General features: G+C 44.4%; 1 protein-coding gene and 1 long non-coding RNA gene across 4 annotated transcripts in view; one reads left to right on the top strand and one right to left on the bottom strand.

The window, feature by feature from the left end:
- Positions 1-16,839, top strand: part of CHN2 (chimerin 2) — a 298,969-nt gene extending 282,130 nt beyond the window's left edge. For all 3 annotated transcript variants that reach the window (XM_042969082.1, XM_042969090.1, XM_015541271.2), the window contains 6 exons: positions 1,466-1,550; positions 5,835-6,008; positions 9,176-9,253; positions 11,677-11,814; positions 13,714-13,819; positions 16,586-16,839. In XM_042969082.1, coding sequence (XP_042825016.1) covers positions 1,466-1,550; positions 5,835-6,008; positions 9,176-9,253; positions 11,677-11,814; positions 13,714-13,819; positions 16,586-16,757 — 753 coding nt within the window. In that variant the 3' untranslated portion in view covers positions 16,758-16,839. The remainder of the gene's footprint in view (positions 1-1,465; positions 1,551-5,834; positions 6,009-9,175; positions 9,254-11,676; positions 11,815-13,713; positions 13,820-16,585) is intronic.
- LOC122234072 lies at positions 14,374-26,071 on the bottom strand. Its single transcript, XR_006211792.1, has 5 exons — positions 25,946-26,071; positions 20,254-20,353; positions 18,069-18,281; positions 16,834-17,004; positions 14,374-16,403 (listed from the first exon to the last, which is right to left on the bottom strand). It is a non-coding gene; the product is annotated as an uncharacterized LOC122234072 (long non-coding RNA).
- Between the last annotated feature and the right edge of the window lie 398 nt (positions 26,072-26,469).

Below are 26,469 nucleotides of genomic sequence, written 5' to 3' on the forward strand. Positions count from 1 at the left end.
CAAATCTGTGAGTTCCAGTAGAACGGAACCAGATCTATTTTGTTTGCCATGTTATATATACCCAGTTACTGGCATAGATAAATAAATAAAGATCTTAAAGTGATGCTTTTTTTCAATTTCAATTTTAATTTTAAATAAACCCTGCATTCAACATGGGGCTCAAACTCATGACTCTGAGATCAAGAGGTGCATGTTCTACTGACCAAGCCATCCAGGAGCCCCTGATGTTTCTTCTTCTTCTTTTTTTTTTTTTTTTTTTTTTTTTTTTTAAGTAGGGCTCTGATGAGCATCTTCCCAAACGGTATCCATAGTTGTCATCCTCCTATCTTTTCGTATTAAATAAAAATAGCATACTGGCCTCCCAGTCTGCTAAAGGAATAATATCATCTGCATTTCTTTTATTTGTCGATGGAAGCTTACAACTCGGAAAGTCCTTTGCAATGTCTCCTAATATTTTAATTTTGTAAAAGTAGGTTTGTATGTCTCCAAGTAGACTGCCTGTGGTGGGTTTTGGCTTACCATGGCCACGTCTGCTTTCAAGGAATCTCCTGGTTCTGTGTCTTGAAGTTCACTGGTGTTAGAGGACAAGTATTTTTGTTTTGTTTTTGTTTTAAATCGAGACTTCACACACGGTCTAGTCGCAAGAGGACCTGTACCTGAATAAATAAAGATAAAACCATCCTTACTTCATCATATTCAAAATATTTAACTGTCTGGGGTGCTAACCAAGAAGACTTGTGCCTTGGCCAATCAGAAAGGGCTTTCAGTTTGCACACCCGTAGGCCACACCCGGCCATGCTGAATCCAGACCCTGTCTCTGGGGAAGGCAATTCCATAGACCCAGACCCTACTGGTAACCTTCATGTTCAGCCACTCCTCTCTTTTTAATGCCTGGTTTGGGGGGTTGTTTGTTTTTGTGTGTGTGTGTGTTTGTGGGTTTTTTTTTTTTTTTTTGAGGGGGAAGTGGCTCAAAGACTTCGAAGCTTTTAATCTTCCCATAATCATGTCTTATTTATACCTGCCTGGATATTCTACAGATGGAGCAACTTTGGTCAAAAGGACACAGTAATTGAGTTCTGCCTTCCAGAACTTGCTGAGCTAAATGCAGGTTACAGCGACTGGCCCCGGGCTATCTTGGGTTTGTCCGCGCGGTGCCTTGTTAGGGGTGGTGAGCGTGTCGTTCCTTAGCTGATGGCACGGCCCTATAATCTTACTGGTGCTGTACATTCCTTTCTGACTCTGGCCTAGGGCATGGTGGGTCATAGAGGATTTTCAAAGACCGAAGCATATCTGTTTTCTCCAGTCCGTTTGTAACTCCGCCTCACTGGAAAGAAAAGGCCCAGTTAGGGAAGCTCACTCCCACCGAGGTCGTCGTTTCTGGACGTCGTCCACGTGTGTCACGTCTGAGGCCACCTGCCTTCAAATAACTCAATGTCCTGACATTTTTCTTCTTTTGGGATCACAGGTCCACACGTTCCGAGGCCCGCACTGGTGTGAATACTGTGCCAACTTCATGTGGGGGCTCATCGCCCAAGGGGTTCGGTGCTCAGGTAAACAGGGAACGTCCTTCATCCTTTTCCATGTATATAAAGGGTCGTGATGTTGAGCTGGAGATCATTTCTCCAGAGTTGGGAAACAGACTCTGGTGAGCTCAAAAGTCTAGCTTTCTGGAAGGTTCAAGGCATCTCTCTGCTTAATGGAGAGACTGTTCTAGGTGTCTGCTGGAATGAGAAGGAACATCTCATGTTTATGTAAGAAAAGAAAAAGATCCAAGCAAGTCCATTTTCTTATGCACCTACCTGCCACCCAAAATAGGCAGTAGCCCTTAAGTAGTCCAATTCCAATGGAATTGCAAGGTAGAAAAACCACATTTCCTTCCCATCCCCACTTTGCTACAAAAGGCAGGGCATAAAAATAGAAATACTAGTGTAAACATTTACCACTTACCAGGCATTGAGCTAAGCACTTTCTGCTTATCATGCCACGCAGCGTCACCAAAAGACCTTAAGGAGTTGCAATTATCCTCCCCATTGAATAGATAAAGACACCGAGGCTTAGAGGTATATGTGTTAATTGCTCTCGGCCACATAGGAAGTGGCGGAAAATGGATTCAGCTCCGGAACCCATTCTGTTATCAGATTAGCAGTGCAACTAAAGAGCTTGATTGGACGGCACGTATGTTCAAAGCACTCTGAAATCCTCGGTATTTTTCACCTAGAACTGGACACACACGCCCAGTACTGACACGTAGCTAGTGTATAGCAAGTCTTACTACAATACGGCTAACAAAAGAGCAAAGAATTGCCAAAGTAATGTGTAAGTGGGTCTCCTAATTCGTCTTGCCACACTTTTTCTGGCAAGCAGTTCTGCCAGGAGTGAGAATAGCCTCTTGTGGTATTCTGATTGGGTTTACCAACACCATGACTGATTTCTTCCCTTGCTAGGGCATGAGTTTTAAAAATAATTCTTATGGGGCATTTAAAATAACATATGCTAATGACACTGTACTTCGCCATCCTGCCCATTTTGGTTCACAGGACTGTGGGAACTTCCATCCTTTCTCTCCTTTGCTTCTACTGTGTAGATACAACAATCAGTGGTAGTGTACCTGGATGGTTCAGGTAGTGTTTGTGTAAGTGGTTTAACGCTACCTGCCCCCATCAGAGATCCATGCAAGCGGCAAACAGGCTCAGACGCAGCCTCTCCAGGAACGTTCCAGATACCCCACTTCATACAAAAGTCTTACTGGGAGTTACAGAGCATCTCACGGCTCAACCACTGAGCAAAGTGGTGGAATATCTAAATTACTCAGTGGTCATCAATTCAGGCTGTCCAGATTATACCTACCAGAAATATCCTAATTGCTGGTATTATCCAATTTGAGCAGCAAAATCCGTCCAAAGTCAGTAAGTATTACAAGAACACAACTCTGGAATTTGGAGTAGCTGTGAATTGCAACTTTCTCTGGGATAAAAGCATTTTTTTTTCTGTTCTTTTTTTTTTAATAAAACATATTCTGAGGTTAAAAGGTTAATATTCTCCAATGGCCACTGTTTGGCCTCGTATTTCCACTGAGCTGCAGGAAAACTCAAAACTGCTCATTAAAGGTTAGGAATAGCCATCACTGCCTCTCAACTCTCTGTATTTTACATGTTTTAAACGTTTTTTAAATGAACTAGACCTTATTTATAGCATCTGGAATTGTAGTCGTTTGCAAATACTGAATATTTTTATATGTTATAAAACATCTTAATTTTAATAAAATCTCCGATTTAACTCTACAGAAACACACTGTTGCTTCAGATCTTAAAAAGAGGTTGATAAGGAAATTACACATAGGATTATCATGTAATCCAGCAATTCCCCATCTGGGTCTATACCCCACAGAACTGAAAGCAAGCATTCAAACAGATATTTGTACACCTGTTTTTATAAGAGCACTATTTACAATAGTCAAAAGGTAGAAGCAACCCAAATGTCCATCAAAAGATAAACCAAACGTGGTGTGTCAAGACAATGGGATAGTATCCAGCCTTAAAAAAGGAAGGGACTCCTGTCTTATCCTGTAATATTAATAAACCTGAAGGACATCATGCTAAGTGAAAGAAGCCAGTCACAAAAGGACAAATGCTAAGGATTCCACTTATATGGGACATCAACAGTAGTCAAATTCAGGGGCACCTCAGTGGCTCAGTCAGTTAAGCATCCGACTGTGGATTTCAGCTCGGGTCATGATCTCACAGTTTGTGGGATTGAGCCCCTCGTCGGACATCATGTTAACAGAGTAGAGATTGCTTGGGACTCGCTCTCTCTCTGTCCCTCCACCCCGCCTCTCAAAATAAATAAAATAAACTTGAAAAAAAAAAAGATAGTCAAATTCATAGAAATAGAATGCGGTGCCAGGGGCCAGGTGGAGGAGGGTCTGAGAGTTAGTGTTTCATGAGTGCAGAGCTTCAGTTTTGGAAGACGGAAGTTCTGGAGATGGGGAGTGGTGACAGCTGCACACAGTGTGAAGGTACTTAATGCCCCTAAACTGTACACTTAGAAATGGTTAAATGGTGAATTTATGTTACGTATATTTTATCACAATGTTTGGACATTGTTTTCTTTTTTTTTAAATTTTTTTTTAATGTTTATTTATTTTTGAGACAGATAGAGGCAGAGCATGAACAGGGGAGGGGCAGAGAGAGAGAGGGAGACAAAGAATCCGAAACAGGCTCCAGGCTCCGAGCTGTCACCACAGAGCCCGACGCGGGGCTCGAACTCACGGACCGTGAGATCATGACCTGAGCCAAAGTCGGACGCTTAACCAACCGAGCCACCCAGGTGCCCCTGGACATTGTTTTCGATGAAATTTATAAGAACAGAGCAAAACTTACTAAGTGAAATAGTAAGAGCTGGCCAGGTAGCCTTGTATTTTCTCTAACACTTGCCATTTCTTTTATTTAATTCACATGTAGTGTTCACCACACTTTAGAGTTTACACAGATTAATTTAGGTGCTTCTAATGATAATCCTAGGAGTAGGTGCTATTATTGTCCTTATTTTATAGAAGGGGAGCCAAACAAGAAAACAAACCAATTCTGTTTGGTTCCATTTGCTCAAATTTACATCCAACTAAATAGATCTGTCAAAATATTATTGAAGTTTACTTGAGCTTTGATGAATTTCTCATGCTGATAAAGCTAAGATGATTAAGAACTGGTTTTTTTCTTTGGAAGGAACGTAGATAGAACTCAGCCTAAAAATTACATGAAAATCATGTAATGCTTTTCAAAAATCATTTTTTGATGATTTTATCAAAGTTCAGATTTTCTCAAATCCTTGGTGTGGTTAAGTGCTTTTTTTGTTGTTAAACGGCTGATTATAACATTCATTATTATGTATGTGTATAACATATATGTGCTTTGACTAGACACAAAGCACATCAACTTTGAACAACTTCAGCATTAGATTTTTATTTTCCAGAATGAAGACTGTGTCTTGTTAGAGAAATTCTGTCAGTGGATACCAACTGCTAACAAAGCTTTTAATGTGTTCATTGAACTTAAAAGTACCTTTTCAGCTTTGGATCTTGATATGAGCTTTATAAATAATTACTCTAATCATCACATTACATGGCATTGTTCTAAATTGTAAACTCTCAAGTACTCCCACCGGTATCTAGTTAGACATTATTTCTACTCACAGATGTCAAAATAAGGTAAGTAGAAAGAAAAATGGCCTACCCAAACTCCCAAGAAGGGGAAGGTACTAAAAGCTATGGGCAACTCTCCAGGAAAGGGGGAGAAGTTGCCAATGGCCATGGGTCCACAGACCAAAGATCAGAGATTCCTTCAGAGAGAGTAATCATGTCTTCCACAAAAGGAGCATCCAGAACTTTAGGAAAACAACCTAGCACAAGTCCTAGGTGCCCTTTATGAGCCAAGACGAGCTCTGGGAATTCAAACCCAGAAGTCCACACATGGACCCAAAGGTTCCAGCCCCAAAAAAGAAAAAAAAAAAAACAAAAAAAAACAAAAAAAAACAAAAACCACACACACACAAACAACCTAGCTAATCACCAAAACCAAACAATCTCAGCGAAATGTTCTATTCTGATGGTCCAGCAACAGAAAGGCTAAATGAGAAAAATGGAATTCTCTAAGAGTTTTGTGAGTAAAGGTGGATTTCATACTCATGTTGTAGAGAATATCACCTCCAAATGGGATGGGCATTCCAGAAAAATACAGCAAACCCTTGGGTGTTTTCATTTTTATTTTTGGTAACATATAATTTGTGTCGGGCTTTTACAAAAGGGCCAGGCAAGGCTAATGTGGCTTCTTTGTTTACAGACTGTGGATTGAACGTACACAAACAGTGTTCCAAGCACGTTCCCAACGACTGTCAACCTGATCTCAAGAGGATCAAGAAGGTATACTGTTGTGACCTCACAACACTCGTAAAGGCTCACAACACTCAGAGGCCCATGGTGGTGGACATATGCATACGGGAAATCGAAGCAAGAGGTTTGGAAAAAACTCCTTGTTATGTGATTTTGTTTTTACTGTTTGTTTTTACTGTTGTCAAGGAAACCTTCTTATAGTTGTTAAATTGACTCTCTCTCCACTGTTGAGAGAGCGTGTTGGGGAAATGGCCTACCCCAGCACACACACACATACACGTGCATACACACGCACACAAATAAGCCAAATCCAGCCAACCGCATCAGTGCTGTTTTGTACCCAAACCTTGTATCTATGCATTCAACATGTTTGCTAAGCCATTTGTTATGTACTACACATTGATATAAAAGTCACAGTTCTCACCTTCCGGAAACTGACACTGTAGTATGCAGATCAGAGGGGTAGGGGCGCCTGGGGGGCTCAGTCCATTGAGCGTCTGACTTCGGCTCAGGTCATGGTCTCATGGGTCATGAGTTCAAGCCCCGCATCGGGCTCTGTGCTGACAGCTCAGAGCCTGGAGCCTGCTTCGGATTCTGTGTCTCCCTCTCTCTTTGCCCCTCCCCACTCACACTCTTTTCTCTCTCTTTCTCAAAAATAAATGTTAAAAAAAAAAAAGAATGAGAGGAGTAAATAAATCAATGTTGCAGGTGTGTGTATTCAAAACACCATGTAGTCTCAGAAGACATTTCAGTGTTATTTGAGGACAGTCCAGGAAGGGTTTATGACAGAGGTGAAGTCTGAATGGAGTCTTCAAAAGTGACCCCATTAAATAGGTAAAGAAACTGTTGATCAACACATATGTTTCTTACCATATAGAAATTCACCGCTCGTATTGCTTCTGTTTATTTTAAAGAGGAGAGTGAAAAGATTAAAAAGATCTATGATCTAAAAAGATCACTCGAGTGAAAACTCAAGAAGGCAGAGAAGATAGAAACATTTCCGTGAAAAGGTTTTTCATAGTATGATTGAGTCCTATTTTCCTTTATTTGTGCTTTGTTGGGCTACTTTGCAGTTACCAAAACTTCAGTGATATGGTGGATCAAGTCTGGTTGGGGAGAATTTGGACTGCTGGGTGTAACGTGGATAGTTGGACCAGGTATAAAGCCCAGAGGCTTTAACCATTTTTGCCATGTAGGGGCTCTGCTATCGTTGGGATCTGTTACTGTGTCCAAACTGGCTTAATGTGATCTACAGATATTTATGCATTGGCCAACTATCCCATTCTTTCCCAAACAAAACAAAACAAAACAAAACAAAACAAAACAAAAGAGGACATTATAGATTGTTCTCCCAAGCCTTTTAGAGAGAGGAAATCATTCCCTTTTCCACGCAGGATGAAAACTATAGCTACTCTGTTCCCTTAAGACTAGCTCATTTAATCTCACATTGTTACGAAATGGCTCCTGCCTTTGACTGCTCTAGCTGTCAGAGTTCACTGGGTGCTTTGGGACCTGGTGAAGGTATTGCTGCAGGGGTTGATCTGGATAAGAGTTGAGAAGGGGGTGCCCTGACTCTGGATGAGTAGCTGGGAAAAGCATCCCTGGGTCCTGTTGTTCAGAGGGCTCTGCAAGTTAGGGTCAGAGCACCAGCCTCTCTGGAGCCTGGACTCAGGACCTCAGCTTCTCTGGAGAAGCTGGTATCATCCCGTAGTGATCCTCGTCAGAGGCGACTGATAACACGGGCAGAGTTACCGCCGTGTCTGATGTCTGAGGTGTCCGTGGGGAGCATAGCACTAAGCATGCCTAGTACAAGAGTTACAATAGCACAGATTAGGACTGTAAGCCCGGGGAGCCACAGCAAAGGAATTGGAGCCGCAGGCATTGGCATCCTGCACGTGTGAACAGAACCAGAGAACGGGCTGGAAGAAATTCACATGACTCCCATCCCCAGCTTTGCTACCACCTCTGCCAAAGTCTCATCTCATGCCCCACCCGTAGCAAATTCCATATTGCAAATGCTCTTTCGTGGCCATTTGTTTCTGCGTGATGTGGCCAAACAAGAAGGCCACGTGTCATCGCCTGTGTCACGTGCAGATTACAACCACAGTGAGGTATGCTAACCTGTACCGCCAACTAGAACACGATGACTCCAGTCCTCTCTCATCTTGTGGACCAACCCAGTTAATCAGTGTGGCAACCTGGGCAACCGTACTGAGTCAAGTTCTGAGACTGAGTGGGGTTCGGTGGGAGGCGGAGCTGAGGTCAGTGAAGAAGGTCTCTGACAGTCCGGGGAGAAGGACCGGCAGGATACATGTCATGCATTTGTTGTCTCTGATGCGGACCTGATACAGACCCTTATATATGGCAGAGAGCATATACTTGATAAATATTTCCCAAATGAAGAACAGGAAAGTACATACTCATACGCAGCGAAGGTTCCTGTTATCAAGAGCTTGACAGAGTATATTGCAACAGCTGTAGAAGCTATTTGTTCGCTTATTTTTGCTGTGGTTATAGTTTGATAGCAGCTAGTTTCTTACATGCAAGGTCTGAGATCTGGCCCCCCCTCCCTTTGGATACTTTGGGGACCTGGCTGGGCCTTAGAACATATCTTAACAAATCAGTAAGATCTAGGAGCAGAAACCACATCTTTTTCTTAGCCCAAATATACGGTGATCAAGTTTCCAGAATCATCACTCAAATTTTATTTTTCGGCATCTGTGCATATGATCCTTTATTTGAAGGTATAATGATGAAATCGATTATATTTAGTTAAACATTGAACATATGATATTTACGATTAAACACAAAAGGCTATAAAATTTAGACCGTTTGAATAAAATCAGGGTAATATATACCACACAGAGGTGCCCGTGGATGTATGTATACCTAGCACAGCACTGCACGCAGTATGGCACATGGGTTAAGATGATGCTGGGGAGACAGCAGGTTGCCGCCTGAAGCAGTGAAATCAAATCCACAAGTCTGATGAACAAAGGAAGCACCAAGGTTGATGAGAATCTGAAACAGGGGTTCACTTTGTGAAGCCAGGCAGGAAGACGACCAGATCCCTGTGAGGTTTCCACTGCAGCGCAAGCAAATGAAGACAGAGTTGCCTGGAAACTGAGACGGGCAGGTCCGGCGACACCATTGTTCAGTGTGACAGTGTGTAATATACAAGAGCACTGACTGTATTTTTCTCGTTTATAGCACACAGTGTATATATGAAATTAGAGTGCTCTGCAGATGTTTCAGGAAGTTAAAGTCTCTCTGTTTCCTTTTCCCCCACAGGATTGAAGTCGGAAGGTCTTTACAGAGTCTCTGGGTTCACCGAACACATTGAAGATGTCAAAATGGCATTTGACAGAGGTGAGCTTTGTCTTTCTTGAACGCCAAATGACGCATCCTTAGCGTCCTTTCTTTTGGAACCACATTTTATTCATAGTGGGAATGGGTTTCAGAGCTACGGAGAGTTGTTGCTCAAGAAAACAAGGAGTAGTCGTTTACAGATCACATAGTTCTCTGCCTTTCTGAGGGAAGCGTTTCCTTAAAAGTTGTGGACTAGCGATCCCACAAGTTTAAAATCTTTCTTGAATGGGCAGCCAGCGTTTGGTGCCATTATGGCTCTTGATTTGATGTCCAACATTCACAGACAGTCCACATGGCACCAGGCTGTCCTTCTACATCCCCAGCTAAGGATCTCAGTGGCTCTTCTCTTTCTCCCAAAACTCCAAAGAACAGAGCATAGGGATGCGGATGTGCCCAACACTGAAATAAGGGAAGCCAGTGGAAGTTTAGGAGGTAACCCCTTTTGTTGTTTATAACTGTGACAAATGTTCTCTAGGCCACATTCTCTCTCAGGTCGGAGAACTTGGGAGCTTGTTAAAAGTACGGATCACCAGGGTCCACCCTGGGGACTCACTGAGAAAGCTAGGTGAACCCATGAATCTATATTATTAATTTTTATTCATTTTATTGAAACAGACAAACAACAACAAAAAACCATTCACCCATTTTTCCCACCCCTCACTGCTCATCTCCTCCAATCACCAATCTGTTCTCCGTATCTATGAGCTTAGTTTTGATTTGGTTTGGTTTATATCCCGCGTATGAGAGAGACCGTAGGGTGTCTCTTTCTCTGTCTTACTTCACATAGCCTAATCCCCTCAGGGTCCATGTGCATTGCCACAAATGGCAAGATTTCATTCTTTTTTATGGCTGAATACTATTCCTTTTGGTGTAAACACATCTGCTTTATCTGTTCATCCATCAGCGGACACTCAGGTTGCTTCCATGTCTGGGCTTTTGTGAGCTATGTTGCAGTCCACGTGGGGGTGCACGTTTCTTTCTGAATTATGTTTTCATTCTACATTTCTACCGAACAGTCCAAATAATTGTAGTCAAGCCAGTCAACGGCTGGAACCCCTGGCCTACCAGAGAGAACCTTCTCTCTGTAGAACAGACAAGGTCTCTGATGATCCGGCGGCCATATCTGTTCAGGCTCATGGCCCGTTGCTCCTTCCCGTATACTTTATGCCCCAGCAATACTGAAGTGCACCTGTTTTCACGAACAACTGCCTTGGCTCACGTGGTTCTGTCCATCTAGAATGCGTTCGCACCTCTGCCTGGCAAACGCTTACCTATTAATCAGGTGTCAGCTCAAGGGTTTCCTCTTCCATGAATCCTCCCTGAGCACCCCATGCTGACCTAAGAGTCTGACTGCCCTTTCCTGGGCCCCACCCACCCCCATGTTTTCACATGCCTCCAGCTGAGCAAGCTTCCCACTTCCTTGTAACTACTGAGTTGCATGCCTGACTCCCACTCCGACTTAGACCTACAGAAAGGGAATATGTGTCTTTTTCTCTTTGACTCCCCAGGGCCTAACAGTGCCTAGCACATGCCAGATTCTCAGTAGATATTTGTTAAATCTGTAAATAATGGGATCAGGTGACCTATCTGCTATACTCCCTGTTTTCTGTTCCTTAGCAGCTTTTTTTTATCCTCAGAACCAAATGTGATGAGACATTTGTTCTTTCGGTTCTCTAAGTAAAAGAAAATGCTAATCGTCTCGAAATGATTGTAACTTTAAGTCAAAAAGTGTCTTCAGAATGATTGTCAGAGGGGCACTTGGGTGGCACAGTCAGTTGAGCGTCTGACTCTTCCCTCCCCAGCTTGCACGCACTCGCTCAAAAAACAAAAACAAAAACAAAAAAAGAATGATTGCAAAAAAGGTTAAAATATAACATTACCTATACATGAAGGAAGGTCAGAGTTTCCCAGATTAAAGTCCTAGGGGCAGAGGAGACAGAACCAAGAAAGAAGAAACGTCACGAGCCTGAAGGAGACAATTGAAACTGAAGATATTCAACTCTTCCTGTTGTGTCTGTGATCTTCAAACCCAAATCCAAAGAATCCTGGTGCAGCTATATAAAAGCTTCTTGATTTTTTTAAAATTATTATTTCAGATTAGATTGCTATTCCATTATGAACTTTTGTGTCTGGAATATTAATTACTATGTTAAGTTTCTTTTTAGCAAATTACCAGAGGCTAGGGCCAAAGAACGACTTTCGGTCAATTTTACTACCCTTGGCTACACTTGCGCTCAGACCCAAAATCGCTCTTCCCAAACTTCTGTTACTTCCTGCATGTCAGTGTTCTTAGAAGCGAGAGTAGTCAGCTGGACTTGTACGGGCACGTTGCATCCACGTTGGATCGTTTCTTTCTTTGTGGGCATGCGTTAACTTGGCAAAATAGGTCCTAATTAGGAATTGGATCGTTGATTGTTTTTCAGACGGTGAAAAGGCAGATATATCTGCCAACATCTATCCAGACATAAACATCATCACTGGAGCCCTTAAACTGTACTTCAGAGACTTACCCATTCCTGTTATCACCTATGACACCTATCCCAAATTTATTGAAGCAGCGAGTAAGTATCGAGAGCTAATCTTTTATTCATATCAAACCGTTAAGTATCATGCTTTTCACTTTGAGAAAATCGGACTCGGAACTCTTTAAATTACTGCCTGAGCACCTGCTCTGCCAAGCGAGGGCACAATGGTACAGTTAATAGAAAACCAGGCATGGGGCGCCTGGGCGGCTCAGTCGGTTGAGCGTCCAACTTCGGCTCAGGTCAAGATCTCGTGGTCCGTGAGTTCGAGCCCCGCGTTGGGCTCTGGGCTGATGGCTCAGAGCCTGGAGCCTGCTTCCGATTCTGTGTCTCCCTCTCTCTCTGCCCCTCCCGCGTTCATGCTCTGTCTCTCTCTGTCTCAAAAATAAATAAATGTTAAAAAAAAAATTTTTTTTAAAGAAAACCAGGCATAGTTCACCAGCTGAGTTGAACCAGTACCAAGCCAGCCACTCAGCTGAGAAATGGTGCCAGGCAGTTGTCTCTCCACACCGTCGTCACTTCTCTCCTGGGCACCCGCACAGTCAGGGACTGTTCTATGTTGAAAGCAAGAATGTTCCGGTAGTAAAAAATCCGATGTTCTTCAGTGAGGACTGTACGGATTAGCTACGTTCATCCGTGAAGCAGACCCCCACTGCTAATCGATTGAAGTCATGCCCCCAGTTTGACCCGCTGGTGGTGTTCGAAACTGATCATACACCGAGAATCTACTGTGTCAAGTACCGTGCCGGGACCTCTCGATAATATCCTCTAGTTTAAGCTTCTCATCCACCCGATGAGGCACACTTCATAATCCCATTTCACAGAGCAGGAAAGCTAGGCTCAGGGAGCTGAGGTCACGGGGCCAGGGAAAGAACACCATCGTCCTTGGTCTCCCTTCAGCCCACAGTTGCTCATTTAGCGTGTGGCACGCGAGTTGACTGGTGTCAGGAGAGAGGACCATTCTGGGGGGAGGAGGGGTGCTGCCCTCTGCCCAGCGACATAGTGAGGAAGGGGAGGTGCAGATGCTAGAATGCGTGACACAGAACCCAAACACACCGTGAGGAATTGTTCATAAAAACTGTAACATTTAAAGGTAAGTGTAATAGTAAGATGCCTGACGGGCACAAAAGTGGGCAGGCTGGGATTAGTGCAAGATGTCCTTTCCTGCGGAGCTATGGCCCTATTTCCTGGTAGGAGCATTCTCCTACCCAGGAGAATTCTCCACGCTTACCCAGGAGCATGGGTCCTGGTGGTCCTAAGTGGAGAAGGTTCTGGCAACAGAGTGCCCTCTGCCCCAGGAGGAACGGCAGGGGAACGTTTCCTTGAATGGCTGCCAGTACCTATTCGAAAGCAGAAGCATGCACATTTCCTCCCTTTCCTGATGGACCTAGTATCTACTTCCTCACCTGGACTGTCCAGCGGGGTTAGCCACGCCAGCGCTTGGGTGAAAAGTGCCACTGGTGCAGGCTGAGCCGGCGGGCTCATCGGCCAGCGCCCTTGTGTTGTAGAGTGTATTCAGTTATGGAAGCCTGCCAGGAAGACACTGTCAGACAACCTCAAGAGAACACTACCATGGGCGACCCAGCTTAAATCAAAGCTCGTGACAGCGAGCTCTCTCGTAAACCCAGCTTTCAGAGGACGGGCAAAGCGCCGTCCCTCCCACCACGAAACACGTACCCGACTGCAGACTCCAGGTCCGGCCTCCTGTCCCCCACCCAGTGCACACTGAATACATGTGTGGTTCCCAACCTCCAGGCCTTTCTGGAATAAGGCAAGACACCAACGAGTCGCTTAGTTTAAGTGTAATGTCACCTGAAATTGCATGAACTTCTTAGACTTCCCCTCCATCTCCAACCAGAACAAACCAGTCTTCTGGTTACTTCTCTGAAAACGCGAATGTCTCAGCACTGCACTAACGCCTCACATGGGCCGTTACAGAAATCTCCAATGCAGACGAGAGGCTGGAAGCCGTCCATGAAGTGCTGATGCTGCTGCCTCCCGCCCACTATGAGACCCTCCGGTACCTGATGATCCACCTCAAGAAGTAAGCCAACACCCCCTCGGCACGTCCTCCACAACCCCTATCTGCCTGGGATGGTGAATGCATTAGCAAGGATTCATAAACTTTCTCCCCAACCCACTGAGGGGACGGACCCTCTTTTGGCAGGTGGGGGGGGGGGGAGGGTCTAGCGAAGGCAGCCCCATCTGTAACTGCTAGAACCCTCTCTGTGCCTGGAAGTGCTCCACACACTTTACGTGTGTTATCTCTGTGAGGTGGGGGTTGTTAGGGGCCTCAGGTTACAGATGAGATTGTGGACGCTTAAGGGGGTAAAATAACCGATGTGAAGAGGTAACGTGAAACCAGACTGAAATCCAGGCAGGCTGATCCAGAGCCCACAGTCTGCCTTAGCCATTTGTCCACACTGCGTCCACATCTGCACGGGGCCTCCCACACCAGCCCTATCCTCTGCGTTCTGTTCTTTCTCTTTCGGCTCATTCTATTTCTGGACTCCTGAACTGCCTTGCTTCTGGGCAGGCCCATTCCCCACCATGATCACTTGTTTTTCTTGATGTATTAGTGACCGATCACCAAGTAACCAATCGCCCCAAAAGTTGTAGGCTTAAAACAATAGAGATTTATTATCTCACAGCCGCTGTGATCAGGAATCAGGTGTGGCTTAGTTGGGTGCCTCTGGTTCAAGGTCTAGAATGAGGCTATGGTTGAACTGATGGCCAGGCTCTCTAGGGGAGCATCCATTTCCACACTCACTCACAAGGTTGTCGGCCGGATTCAGTTCCTCAGAGGCCGTGTGACTGGAGCCCTTTCTTGCTGACTGTTTGCCGGGGGGACCCCCTCAGTGCCCTGCCACTTGAGTCTCCCCATGGGCAGCTCACAAAATGGCAGCTGGCTTCCCTCAGAGCAAGCAAGAGCCCCCAACATGAAAGATACAGTCTCTCTGTAACCTCATCTCAGAAGTGACATTCAATTGCTATTTGTTGGAAGCCACTAGGTCCAGCCCATACTCCAGGGGAAGGGATTAGACAAGAGTATGAATTCCAGGAGGCAGGGATCACGGGCAGGGGGCCATCACAGAGGGTACGCACCACAGACAGCTAGGCACTGCATTATCTGTGTGACAGCACATAAGACAGATGGACATGTCTGGGTATTTACAGGACCCTAGAGCTCTGGTTCCAGACTCTCCTTACTTCAGCTGTGAGTCTCTTTCCTTCACTGTACATATATAGCAAGGTCAGTGAGTTCGTCTCTGAGATGTTGGAGGGATCAGGGCATTTCTGTGTGCTGTCCTGTGTGTTTTCGGAAGACCCGTGGCAGTGGCTCATTCACAGATAAAATGAACCACAAATTGTCTACGCTAATTTACAGATCCGTTCAGTAAGTGAAAGGAAGCAAGTTGAGAATACTGTATAAACACTGGGGGGTGTTTTTATTTTTCTACCTTATGAAACATATAAATATTGTTGCTCAGATGCATGGTGATCAGAGATGTAATAACATTTAGCTCAGAAGGTTTCTGTTTGGAGTAATTTATTAGAGTATGAGTAATTTTTGGATAAGTAAGACTATGAAGGCCAGCCTGGTCTTTAATTAGCTAGAAATTATTTCTTTAGAAAGAAATTAGTTCTAATTGTTGTAGTTTGGAAGGCAAAGTGTCATTATCAGGAAAAATGCTGATATGTCCCATTTGAATCTTTAATGCCAATAATTTAGTATTTTTATCATGGAGGGTTTGCTAAGCATCTTGTTTGGCCAGGCATGGTGCCTGACTTAATGGGAAGATGTGAGCAGTTTGATAGTGAAGAATGTTCCTCTTTCCTACCTCCTTAGCTTTGTAACATGAAAGTCCTACAAGCTGAGTTGGCCTTCCTAAAATGATGCTAAGTGGCCGACCTCATTAGCTCCAAGAGAATAAAAATAAACGCATGGCCTTCTGCGCAGAACCTAAACAGGGTTTCATCGTATTTTGCCTTCTTTCGAGAACCTATTCTCTTTTAGTTCCATTGTGAACACCCCAAAACCTCAATTCCTTAAAGGAAGAATCCAGGAGACTGTAATTTTATTCTACTAGGAAGGTAGTGAGCCAACTCTGGAGTTTGAATTTTATTCTGAAAGGCTTTGCTGTTCTCATCTGGATGTTGAAATGATGATTTTCAATTCCAACAATAATTACTGCTCCAGACCTCATCCTGTGGGAACCAGAAATAATGTCCAAGTGCTTTCCTGTCTGGCCACATTCCAGCCTTTCCCCTATCCCGTGATAATGGTCTGGCTATTCCTACACTCGTGGCAGCCCCATCCTACAGTAACCTTGCTCCTCCGACACTAAGCCTGCCAGCGGGCCAGGAATCTGCCATCAGCTTCCCTGATAATGAGCACACAGACCAGTAGGAAGCAGCTACAGGGGGGAAAAAGACTTCCATACAAGCCTAGACTAAAATCTGCATGCACTGTGGGCCAGCTAGAAATCTGCCCCTTCTAACCAATATTCCCTACTCCGTTGCCACATCTGTTTAGTAAGAAGGACTGATTTTCTAAGTTTAAAGAGGTGTCTGTACCAGATTCGCTAAGTAATTCACGTCTGCCGGCTGCAGGCAATGCCAGCAACCTAGAAGGAAAAGCAAAAGCAGAAAATTACCTTTCTGAAAACACTTTTCTAGAACTCTGATTCTCAGTTTCCTTTCACAACTTCCCAAAGCAGAGACATTTCTGAGGGCACACGTGCACAATCAGGATACACGTCCGTCTGCAAGTCTGTGTAACGTCTCTGTGTATATGCTCGTTCCGCAGGGTGACTTTGAATGAAAAGGACAATTTCATGAATGCTGAAAATCTGGGGATCGTGTTTGGACCCACCCTGATGAGGTCCCCTGAGGACAGCACCCTCACCACCCTCCAGGACATGCGGTACCAAAAGCTGATTGTGCAGATTTTAATAGAAAATGAAGATGTTTTGTTTTAATCCACCGGGGAAATGAGCTGAATGGCCCCAGCCCCATCTAAGTTGATAAGGCTAAAGGAATAAAAGCATTTCTTACGCTTGATTCGTTTTCAAACATGTGGCAGAATTTCCTGGACTGCAGCGGGTTGTCAAGTCGGCTCCTGTGTCTCATAGACACTCGCCTCGTCCACGTGAGAAGAGCAGGGGTGAGAGTGACCAAGGACCTAGTCTTGGGTCTTTGCCGTGCCTCCTACGTACATCTGTTTTGCTGGAAGAGTGATTAATAAATCTTTCTTTAACTTATTAAAAAACAACAACGTAGACCTTTAAGCTTCAGTCTTATCAGTAATAAAAGGGAATTTAATTCATAGAGGTACTTGATACAGTTATACGTTTTCCACTTACAAAAAGAAGACAATTCTATGTTAAATGTTAAATGAGACTTCTATTGTAAAATGTATTTTTATTTTAGCTGCGAGAATGTTACTTTATTTCAGCAAACAGAACTCAATGCAGTGCATTGATTATGACCCTGTGTACTTTGTCCCGCTTCTTGCTGTGATCCCTGAAAACGTTTACCATGAATGCAGTATTATCTTGACATACCTCTGTCCTTATCAGTGCTTTGCAATGAAAGTTCACCGGCCACCCGTGTCCCTGCTTTTGATAGTTTTTGCTGTTAAGCACACTGGCAGCTTGCTGTCGTATGGTATACGTTTATAGCAATTGTAGGATGGCCTGATACATCCACGCATCTTCTTTCCATAACAATGTTGTGGGATCCCAGAGTATGTTTTGGCATTGGCTGTAGTCTTTCCATATCGTGTGTGAATATCCCAGAATATGCAGAATGTGGTCATTTTACAGAAAATGATTTGGGAACACTGGTTGAATCTGGGCCATGTAAAAAAGTGAGCACTTTCCCTGTTTTCAGGCCAGCATTCTGACTTCATCGATTAATGGCAAATTGTATTTTTGTCACATTTCTGTATTTATGAAAAGTGGATCTGCAGAATAATTGTTGATTTTTTTTTTCATTTTTGTTTTATAAACAAGACTATTTTTAAAAGTAAGAATGAGTAAGTTGGGTTTTTACAAATATTCCTCCTTGATAAGAGTAGCTGTGTATGGATCATAATTTAATATGACTTTATTACTATAGCTCCATCTTATTGGTGATATTTATCTTAGCATGGGCTTTTCACGGCAAGATTTCTATATTTTGTAACATAGGTAAAATATCGGAAGCATCAAAACCTGTAAATCTAATTTTTTTCCCTGCAATCCAACTACAGCGTCTTTTCCTCTGATTGAGCTGATCCACGTACTTACTCGGTAGTCTGGTTTTGGAGTGACCGGAAGAGAATTACTGTGTGAGAAGTGAGCCAGAAGGAGGACGGCGGTACAACTGTTGTCCTGCACGGGCTCTGTTGGCACACGGCGGGGTCAGAATGGTTCTGCTGGGTCCCTGCTTTATTGTTCCTCCCAACTGTACAGATTTGTTTGTTGTAGCTTCTGTACTTCTGGATACTGTCAAAAAATTATCTGAAAATGGTTTTATTTTGTGAAGTGAATAATACTTTGTAATTTATGATAGCGTAAATGGAAGGAAAAGCATTAAATGTATTAAATTCTTCTGTCTATCGTTTCGGAGTGTGCGAAGAAAACTGGTGTTGGGGAGCGGCAGGGTCCAGTAGGGGGAGAATGTCTAAAACACCGTTCCCAGATGGGTTTTGGCGACAGTTTCTGTCATCACCAAAACATGGGGAGGAAACAGACACGTCCCACTGAGTCCCCACCCTGTTGCCCACCCCTCTTCCAGTGTCCACTCTGGAGGGCCTGCTTGGGATTCTAATGCTCTGCCTTCACTGTCCCTAAGACCTGTTGCATTTATGTTTTTCATTAAAAGACGTAGGGTTTATGGGTGCCTGGGTGGCTCAGTCGGTTGAGCATCTAACTTTGGCTCAGGTCATGATCTCACAGTTTGTGGGTTCGAGCTCCGCATCAGGCTCTGTGCTGACAGCTTAGCCTGGAGCCTGCTTCAGATCCTGTCTCTCCTTCTCTCTCTGCCCCTCCCCCGCTCACGCTTTGTCTCACTCTGTTTCTCAAAAATAAATAAATGTAAAAAAGAAATTAAAAAAAAAAAGATGTAGGGTTTAGAGCAAATCCCCCCTAGGTCATCCTCAGGAGAACAGAACAAGAGTTTCTGAGCCAGAAAGACCTGAGTTTGAATCCCAGATCTGTCTGTTCTCAGCTGCATGTGACCTTGGGAATGCGTTTGCTCATCTGAAAAACTGGGCAAAATGTTCTGGCTGTGACATCTTAGATGAAATGACCCAAAGCCATTAGTAACAGTTATTTCTTATTATTATCATTATTAAGAGTGATGACTTCACAGGGAAAGAGCTATAACCTAGGGTGGGAAGGCAGAAGCAGGAGAAGAAAAGGGTTTGTCCCAGGTTAAATCCAAGTTCGAGTAGTAATAAGGGATATTATAACAGGGCTCTATACTATGTAATGAGGGTCACCTGACTCCTTTTCTTGACTGTGATTACAACACCCGATCCCCTCTCCCTTGCTTTAGTCTGAAGCTTGCTCGCCCACATTTATCTCCCCCACCATCTGGCAGCCTGGCATGGCTCCTCTTACCCGGCTTGAAATTCCTGCCATTGGAATAACTCTAGTAGTGATCACCTGAGATGAGGCAGCACTGTTTCCAGAAACCCACTGCTGTCTACAAGTGGGTTGTGGGAGGCGCGACAGGGGCAGAGTGGGTGGAAGAAGATCATTCTCAGGAGGGGAGAAGACCCCTTCTCTTTCTCCCATTAACATAAATGGGCACCTGGTCTCCAGAACTGGGAGGGGGCTGGTGCTGAATTTCAAGGATAGCAGTCTGGAGGGCAGAGACAGGGAGGAGAGGACAGCATAGGGCAGTCGCATACCACACAGTTCAAGCATTGCCTGGGCTGTCCTGATTCCTACTAAAAACCCAACTCTGGTTTTAAAAATGTTCATTAATTTTCAACAAATATTTATCAAGCATTTATTAATGGGCCAGACACTGAATACTTGGAGGCAGGGAAGAGGCTTATCTCACTGGAAGAATTAAATAAGTTTAGTCTGGCTAGAGAGAGAAAGCTGGTCATGTTGAAGATTTGGTACTCTGACCTCAGGGAAATCGGTGCCACTCATTTTTTTTTTTTTAATAAACTTAATTTTGGAATAGTTTTACATTTACAGAAAAGTTGCAGAGGTACCACAGAGAGTGCCTGTGTACTCCTGACCCACTTTCCCCTAATGTTAACGTCTTATGTAACCACCGTCCATTAATCAAAACTAAGAAACCGACACTGGCACATTACTATTAACTCCAGACTTTATTCAGATTTCATGGGTTTTCCACCAATATCCTTTTCCTGTCCTGGGATATGGTCCAGAGCGCCCCACTGCATTGGCATTAATGGGTTGTAAGGGACAGATGACAGAATCTAGTTTACATTTTTAAAAGATCACTTACCTGACCGTGGATCCATCGGAGAACACGTGGGCAGACTGGGGTAGTGAAGGTTGATGTCGTTAGATGTTCTCCTTGTCATGCAGGACTGCGGGGATGTAGCCTGCATCGGGTGGTAGAAAGGCAGAGACAGCTAGAATAGTCATCTTGAGGAGGCAGAGTTGAAAAGGTTTGGTTACAGGTTGGATTAAAGAATCGAGGATGATTCTCGGGGGGGGGGGGCTGAATTTGACAACCGGACAGGATTTACAGAAAAGAGCACAGAGGAGCTGGAGGTCTACAGGAGGGGTGGGGAAAGAATAGGGAAGATGGCAAGGTCTACTTTGGACATGGTGAAATAGAGATCACTGTGAAATTTCCAAGCAGAGATGTTTCACTGGCAATGACAGGGACAGATCCCAGCTAGAGACACGGATCTGGGAGGTAACAACTGAAACCGTGGGAGTGAATGAAAGTACTCAAGGATACAGAACAGAGAAATAGGTGACAGTCCCCATTCGGAGTTCTGTGGAGCACCAACATTCAGGAAAGAGAGGAGCAGGCAAGTGAAGTCTGTTTTAATGTAGTAAAATAAAGAGGGTCTCAGAGTGCAGTTCAGAAAGACTCTCTCCCTTGTATTCAGGTTTGTTCCACAATGTCCTAATCCATTTCTTTGTCCCACTTAGATTTTTTTGCTACACGCAAGGTACCACATTCAACCCTGTGCATTGGAGGAGTTGCTTAGTTATTCTGTAAATGCAAATGAGCTGGCGTCATTTTGCTTTTCTAAGTTGAGTTGAAAAGATGTTGCCATACTCACAGACCTCCTTCACTGCCTTCCTGCAGTTTGTACAAAGTGCTCATCCAGCAGGCATTACAAAGTACCTCGACTGTGTGTATGTCTGTCTCCATTGAAATACAAACTCCCTGAGATCGGGAGTCGAGGATCCCACTTGGCCAATCAGGCACCCTCCTGCACAGCCTGCAAGTCTCCACGCAGGCTCCCCTGGCTGAGACCTCCCCTAGCTTCCCCAGACAGAGAACAGAGCAGATACCAGCCATAATTATGTGGAAGCACAGGAAGTTTAGAGAACTGCAGATTTGGATTTAACCAGAACACAAAGTGTGAAGGAAGAGGAGGGGAGTGAGATTAAACAAGCAGGACTGTGCCAGGAAACAAAGAACCTTGCAAGCCAAGCATAAGCCAAACTCAGAAAAGTCTGTCTAGGGACACAAGAAAGACCAGAAGACATTAAGAGTAGGAATATGGGAGCTAATCAGGAAACAGAGGCATTGCTCGTGTGGCTTGGCTCCCCAGAGGAGGGATGGAGAAGAGTCATGGATAGGAGAGAGATTTAAGAGGTTGTTAGGACCCACTGATTTGATGCCAGAATTGAAAGGAAGGAAAGTGTCACAAATGTTACCCTCCATGTCTGGTTTTTGCAACTAAATGAATATTTAAGGAAGATACGAGAATATGAGAAAGGGAGCAGGTTCAGCAGGGGAAAATCATGGGCTCAGTTTGCAGGATGCACTATGTGCTAATAGTTCACCCATGTGGAAATGTCCAATAGGCAGTTGGACAAGTGGTTTGGGAGCTCAAGAAAGGGGGATGAGCTGGTAGATATGACCTGGTCAGATTGCGTGGCCAGTTGAAGCAAAGAGAACCAATAGTAGGTCCTGACTAAGAACAAAATCCAAGGGGCAGGCAGAACTAGAGAACATTGCAAGGAAGGTCAGGAATGGCCAGAAGGGGAAGGTGAGGGTCAGAGCCTAAGATGAAAGGGAAAGACAGAACGTCAGGGACAGACAGAGAGGCCATCAGGGTCAAATGCTGTTCCAAGATAAGTTAATGAATCCCCTTTGGATATGGCAACTAAGGAGTCCCCGGTAACTTAACAGAGGACTTTTCAATGGGACAATGCAGTGAAAGGCAACTTGCTGAACCTTACAGAGCGAATGGGGGTGAAGAATGAAAATAACACCTATGGTCAGAAAAACAGACCAAGTTCTCTTTCCATGGGCTTGTGCACATCCTATGTATGATAAATCATCTATGGGAGCACATTTTTTCATTGTCGCCAAAAAAATTATTACCTTAACATACTTTCCTGAAAAATTATATACTTCAAAATCTTCATAAAGAATTAAGCGAGTATTACTGGAACAGATTTTTGGTCACTCCAGTTACCAAGCATGAAACTTGTTTTGTTTTGCCTACATCTTAATTTGTAAAATGGGTATAATCCTGGTTTTGTTCTAGTTCCCTAATCTGAAAATGGGCATAATAACATAATATCTGCTCTCCCCTTCCTATCAGAGTGGTTCTAAGGATTCACTGAGATCCTGAATGTGAAAACAGAAGGCTCACTATAAACTGTATGGCAATGTACAAATGTTAATTACCGTACACAGGACCATGGTTCCAAAACCAATCCCCTGCCAGGCGGGGCAAGCTCACGTTAGTTCATTAACTGGCAGGGCTAAAGGATGTGGAGGCATGGGATGGAGTGGAACATTCCTGTCAGGGGCAACCTGGGGCTGCAAGAATCAGAGATGCAGGCCAAACAGCCCCTCTAGGAAAGACTTGTAAGACCCCAAAGTCCATGAGGTTCCAGAGGACTTTCCACACCCATAGACGAAGGTCCCCCCGAGCCTCACCCCCGTAACCATTGAACCAACTCTATCTCTAATAAAATATTATCTAAACTGAAAGATTCCTGAGGGCAGAAATCTGCTCAACTTTGCTCACCACTCTACTCCAGCCCCCAACTGGCACGGTACCTTGCATACAACAGGCACTCCAACCTTTTTGAAATTAGTGGCAGAATCCTTCCACAAATCCTCAAATGTCCTATAATATTTTGGTGCAATGGAGGAAGGGGTAACTCCAGAAGCAGAAGAATCTGCAAATGCATTTTGATGGGCTTTTGTCCACCATTTGGAGCTCTGCCTAATATCTGAAACTTTTAATTACTGAAGCTTGCCAATTATCCTTAACTCACCTAGTTTTTACCATAGTCTTTCTTCTTTCTGGTACGAATGATTAAGCATCAAAATAATTCAGTTTGGAGAATCTGAAGATCTAAGTCTCTAACTCAATTGTGGGTTATACAGCAAGTGATAGCTCTATTGGGCTAGGATCGAGTACAGTGTAGACTAGAAGAAGGTCAGGTGCTGGATCCCCATGTCCCCCGTGGTTACATCCAAGCGTTACCACTTTCTGAGAGTGTAACTTAGGAAAGTTATTTTACTGATTAAGCCTGTTTTCCTTGTCATTATAATGACCTAATATCAGTACCTCTTCCATGAAGTTTATGAGGCTTAAGATAATCTATATACAGCATTCAATACAGTAATTGGGGCTCAGAGTAGGGACACAAATGTTTGTCTAGAAACTCAAGAGCTTAGGGAAACTCTTACAAGAATGCTTAGACCATCGGTATTCTTTCATCTATGCTATCAGGCATCACCACTTACTGCTGCCTAGCAAATTAGAGTTAAGGAGTTTTACCCATTTACCGCCCGGTGGGTTTTTAAAGCCAAGCCACACCCGGCCCATGGTGGGATGTGGTGGAAAGGCAGCACGGTAGCCCTGCAAGAGCCCTGGATTTAGAGCCACAAGACCTGGCTTGGTCACAGATCAAGGCTTTTCACATTTCTGAGCCTCAGGTTTCTCCCCTTTGAAACGTGAAAACTAATGCCTGCCTGCTTGGCCCGCCAACCTCACGGGGTTATCGCTGAGGCCAGATGGCGTGGGAGCAGGTGTGGGGGTGCCGTCACACACCTTTCCACCACTCGGTCAGCTACGGCTGCTGCTGCCCCTGAGTGCTCCCCCTGGAGCCCCGCCGACCGTCCTGCGGCTTCAGGTCTCTGCTTACTTGGCTTCTCAGTTGCTGGCCCAGAGGACCTCCCCTTTCTTCTCAAACCCCTCTCTCTCTCGGCTGCTGGGACACCACCCACACCCCCACATCCTCTGCTCGATGCCTCTGCCTGTTGTCCTTCCATACCTGTCCAAATCCCCTGGCACGCTCACCAATGCTGTTTCTTGCCCTACTTTATCCACAGGCGATCACAACCTCTCTGGCTCTGAATGCTATCTGTCAACAAATAAAATAATCCCTAAGATTCAATAAGCTACCCAGTGCCCTGTAACAGATCCCTTCTGCTAAAACCAGCTAGCACGTGACCTACTGCCCACAGCCAAGAGTCCTGATGAACACTCCAGGACTCCACCACTCCGCTCTTTAAAATTTTCACATCTACCGTATTTGCACTGCATCAAGAGAATTTAAAACTTCAGAATGATGTGTACAATATAGTCCTTCAACAATTCTACATTACTCTGGGGCGCCTGGGGGGGGCGGGGCTCAGTCGGTTGACTTCGACTTCAGCTCAGGTCATGATCCCGGGGTCCGTGAGTTCGAGCCCCGCGTCGGGTTCTGTGCTAACAGCTCAGACCCTGGAGCCTGCTTCGGATTCTGTGTCTCCCTCTCTCTCTGCCCCTCCCCTGCTCGCACTCTGTCTCTCTCTTTCTCTCAAAAATAAATAAACGTTAAAAAAAAACTTTTTTTTTTAACGTTTATTTATTTTTGAGACAGAGAGAGACAGAGCATGAATGGGGGAGGGTTAGAGAGAGGGAGACAGAATCTGAAGTAGGCTCCAGGCTCTGAGCTGTCAGCGCAGAGCATGACGTGGGGCTTGAACTCACAGACTGCGAGATCATGACCTGAGCCGAAGGGACGCCCAATGGACTGAGCCACCCAGGCACCCCTGTAACATATATTTTTTAAATAAAGATGTATTATTCTGGCAATCAGGAAGAAAAAAAGTAGGTTCTGAAAATAAATATTTAGGCAGTTTACAATAGACTATCTAGCTGTAGGAAATGAACAGAAGCGCAGACTCACCTGATAGATTATTATCTATTGGCCAAGGCTATCAGATCATTCCATTTGTTCCAGAAAACCAAACGGAAAAATAATACAACGCCTATCAACAGTGGATTTCTTAAATGACTCATGGTATTGCCACATAATAGGTACCAAACATTAAAAGGAATATGTTTCTATATTAACTTGGAAATGGTTCACAGTATGCCGACTTTGAAATAGTTCTCAATATTGTGTAATGAAAGAAAATACAGGTTATGACCCTATAACTATTGTTTAAAAGTCTACCCAGTGCATCTGGCTCATGCAGCACGAAGGAGTAGGCTAACACCGTCATCCTCGACTCCTCCATTTTTCTTGCCCACTACCAGCAGAATAGCAGTGAAGCCTATTGGCTTTACACACCCATAAATACCTCAGAACTCAGCCTTTTGTGCCCTTGCCTGCCCCCCACCAAGCTCCCAGAAGTCGATCCCAACACAGCAGAGGGATCCTGTGAAAATACAAGTGAGATCTGGTCCCCACACTGCCTAGAACCTTCCAGTGCTTCCTCATATCACTCATAATAAAATCCAGCCTTCACAGTGGCACACGAGGCTTCCGTACATGACTTACCTGAATTCCTGTCAGTGCTCTGATCACCTCTCCGGCTACTAACGCCTACACTCAACTACATTTCAGACTCCAACACCCTGGGCACACTCCTGCCTTGGAGAGTCTTGGCAGTGGCTCTTCCTTCTGCCCCAATTATCCCCCTGGTTCCCTCCCTTTCCACCTTCAGGTCGGATGATCAAAGGGGTTGGGCACACACCACCATGCCTCACCTGGAATGGCCTGGAACTCATGGTGAGAAGGATTAGCAGGAACAGGGTCACCTTCTTCAAGTACTCAGTAGACAGCCATCTTGAGCAGGGGTCTAGATGAACATTCCAAAGAGGCTGAGCTGCAAGACACCTTTCAATAGGGAAAAGGTGAGAGCGGCCTTGCAGGAGAGGAATGAAATTTTTAGATTCAAGGTCCAGCTTGCCCAAATCTTGGACTTCTTGTAGGCCCCTGGTCCCATGAGAAATTGAGTCATGGCAAAGTCCCTCCCACTGCAGGAGAGAGAAGGAGCCCAGGAGCCATCAACCCGACAGTCCTGCTTTTCACTCCACTGGACGGAGTTTAACTTTTTAAACTTAAGTTTAACTTTAAACTTTTTATTTTGAAATAACTAAAAGTTAAGAAGAAAGTATAAAGAGTCCAAAGTATCATTCGCTCTTCTTCCCCAATGGTGACATCTTATAGAACTGTAGTACATTACCAAAACCAGGAAACTGACCAGTTAAAAGACTACAGACCCTATTCA

This window comes from Panthera tigris, chromosome A2 (assembly GCF_018350195.1).
Source record: "Panthera tigris isolate Pti1 chromosome A2, P.tigris_Pti1_mat1.1, whole genome shotgun sequence".
Taxonomy (NCBI): domain Eukaryota; kingdom Metazoa; phylum Chordata; class Mammalia; order Carnivora; family Felidae; genus Panthera; species Panthera tigris.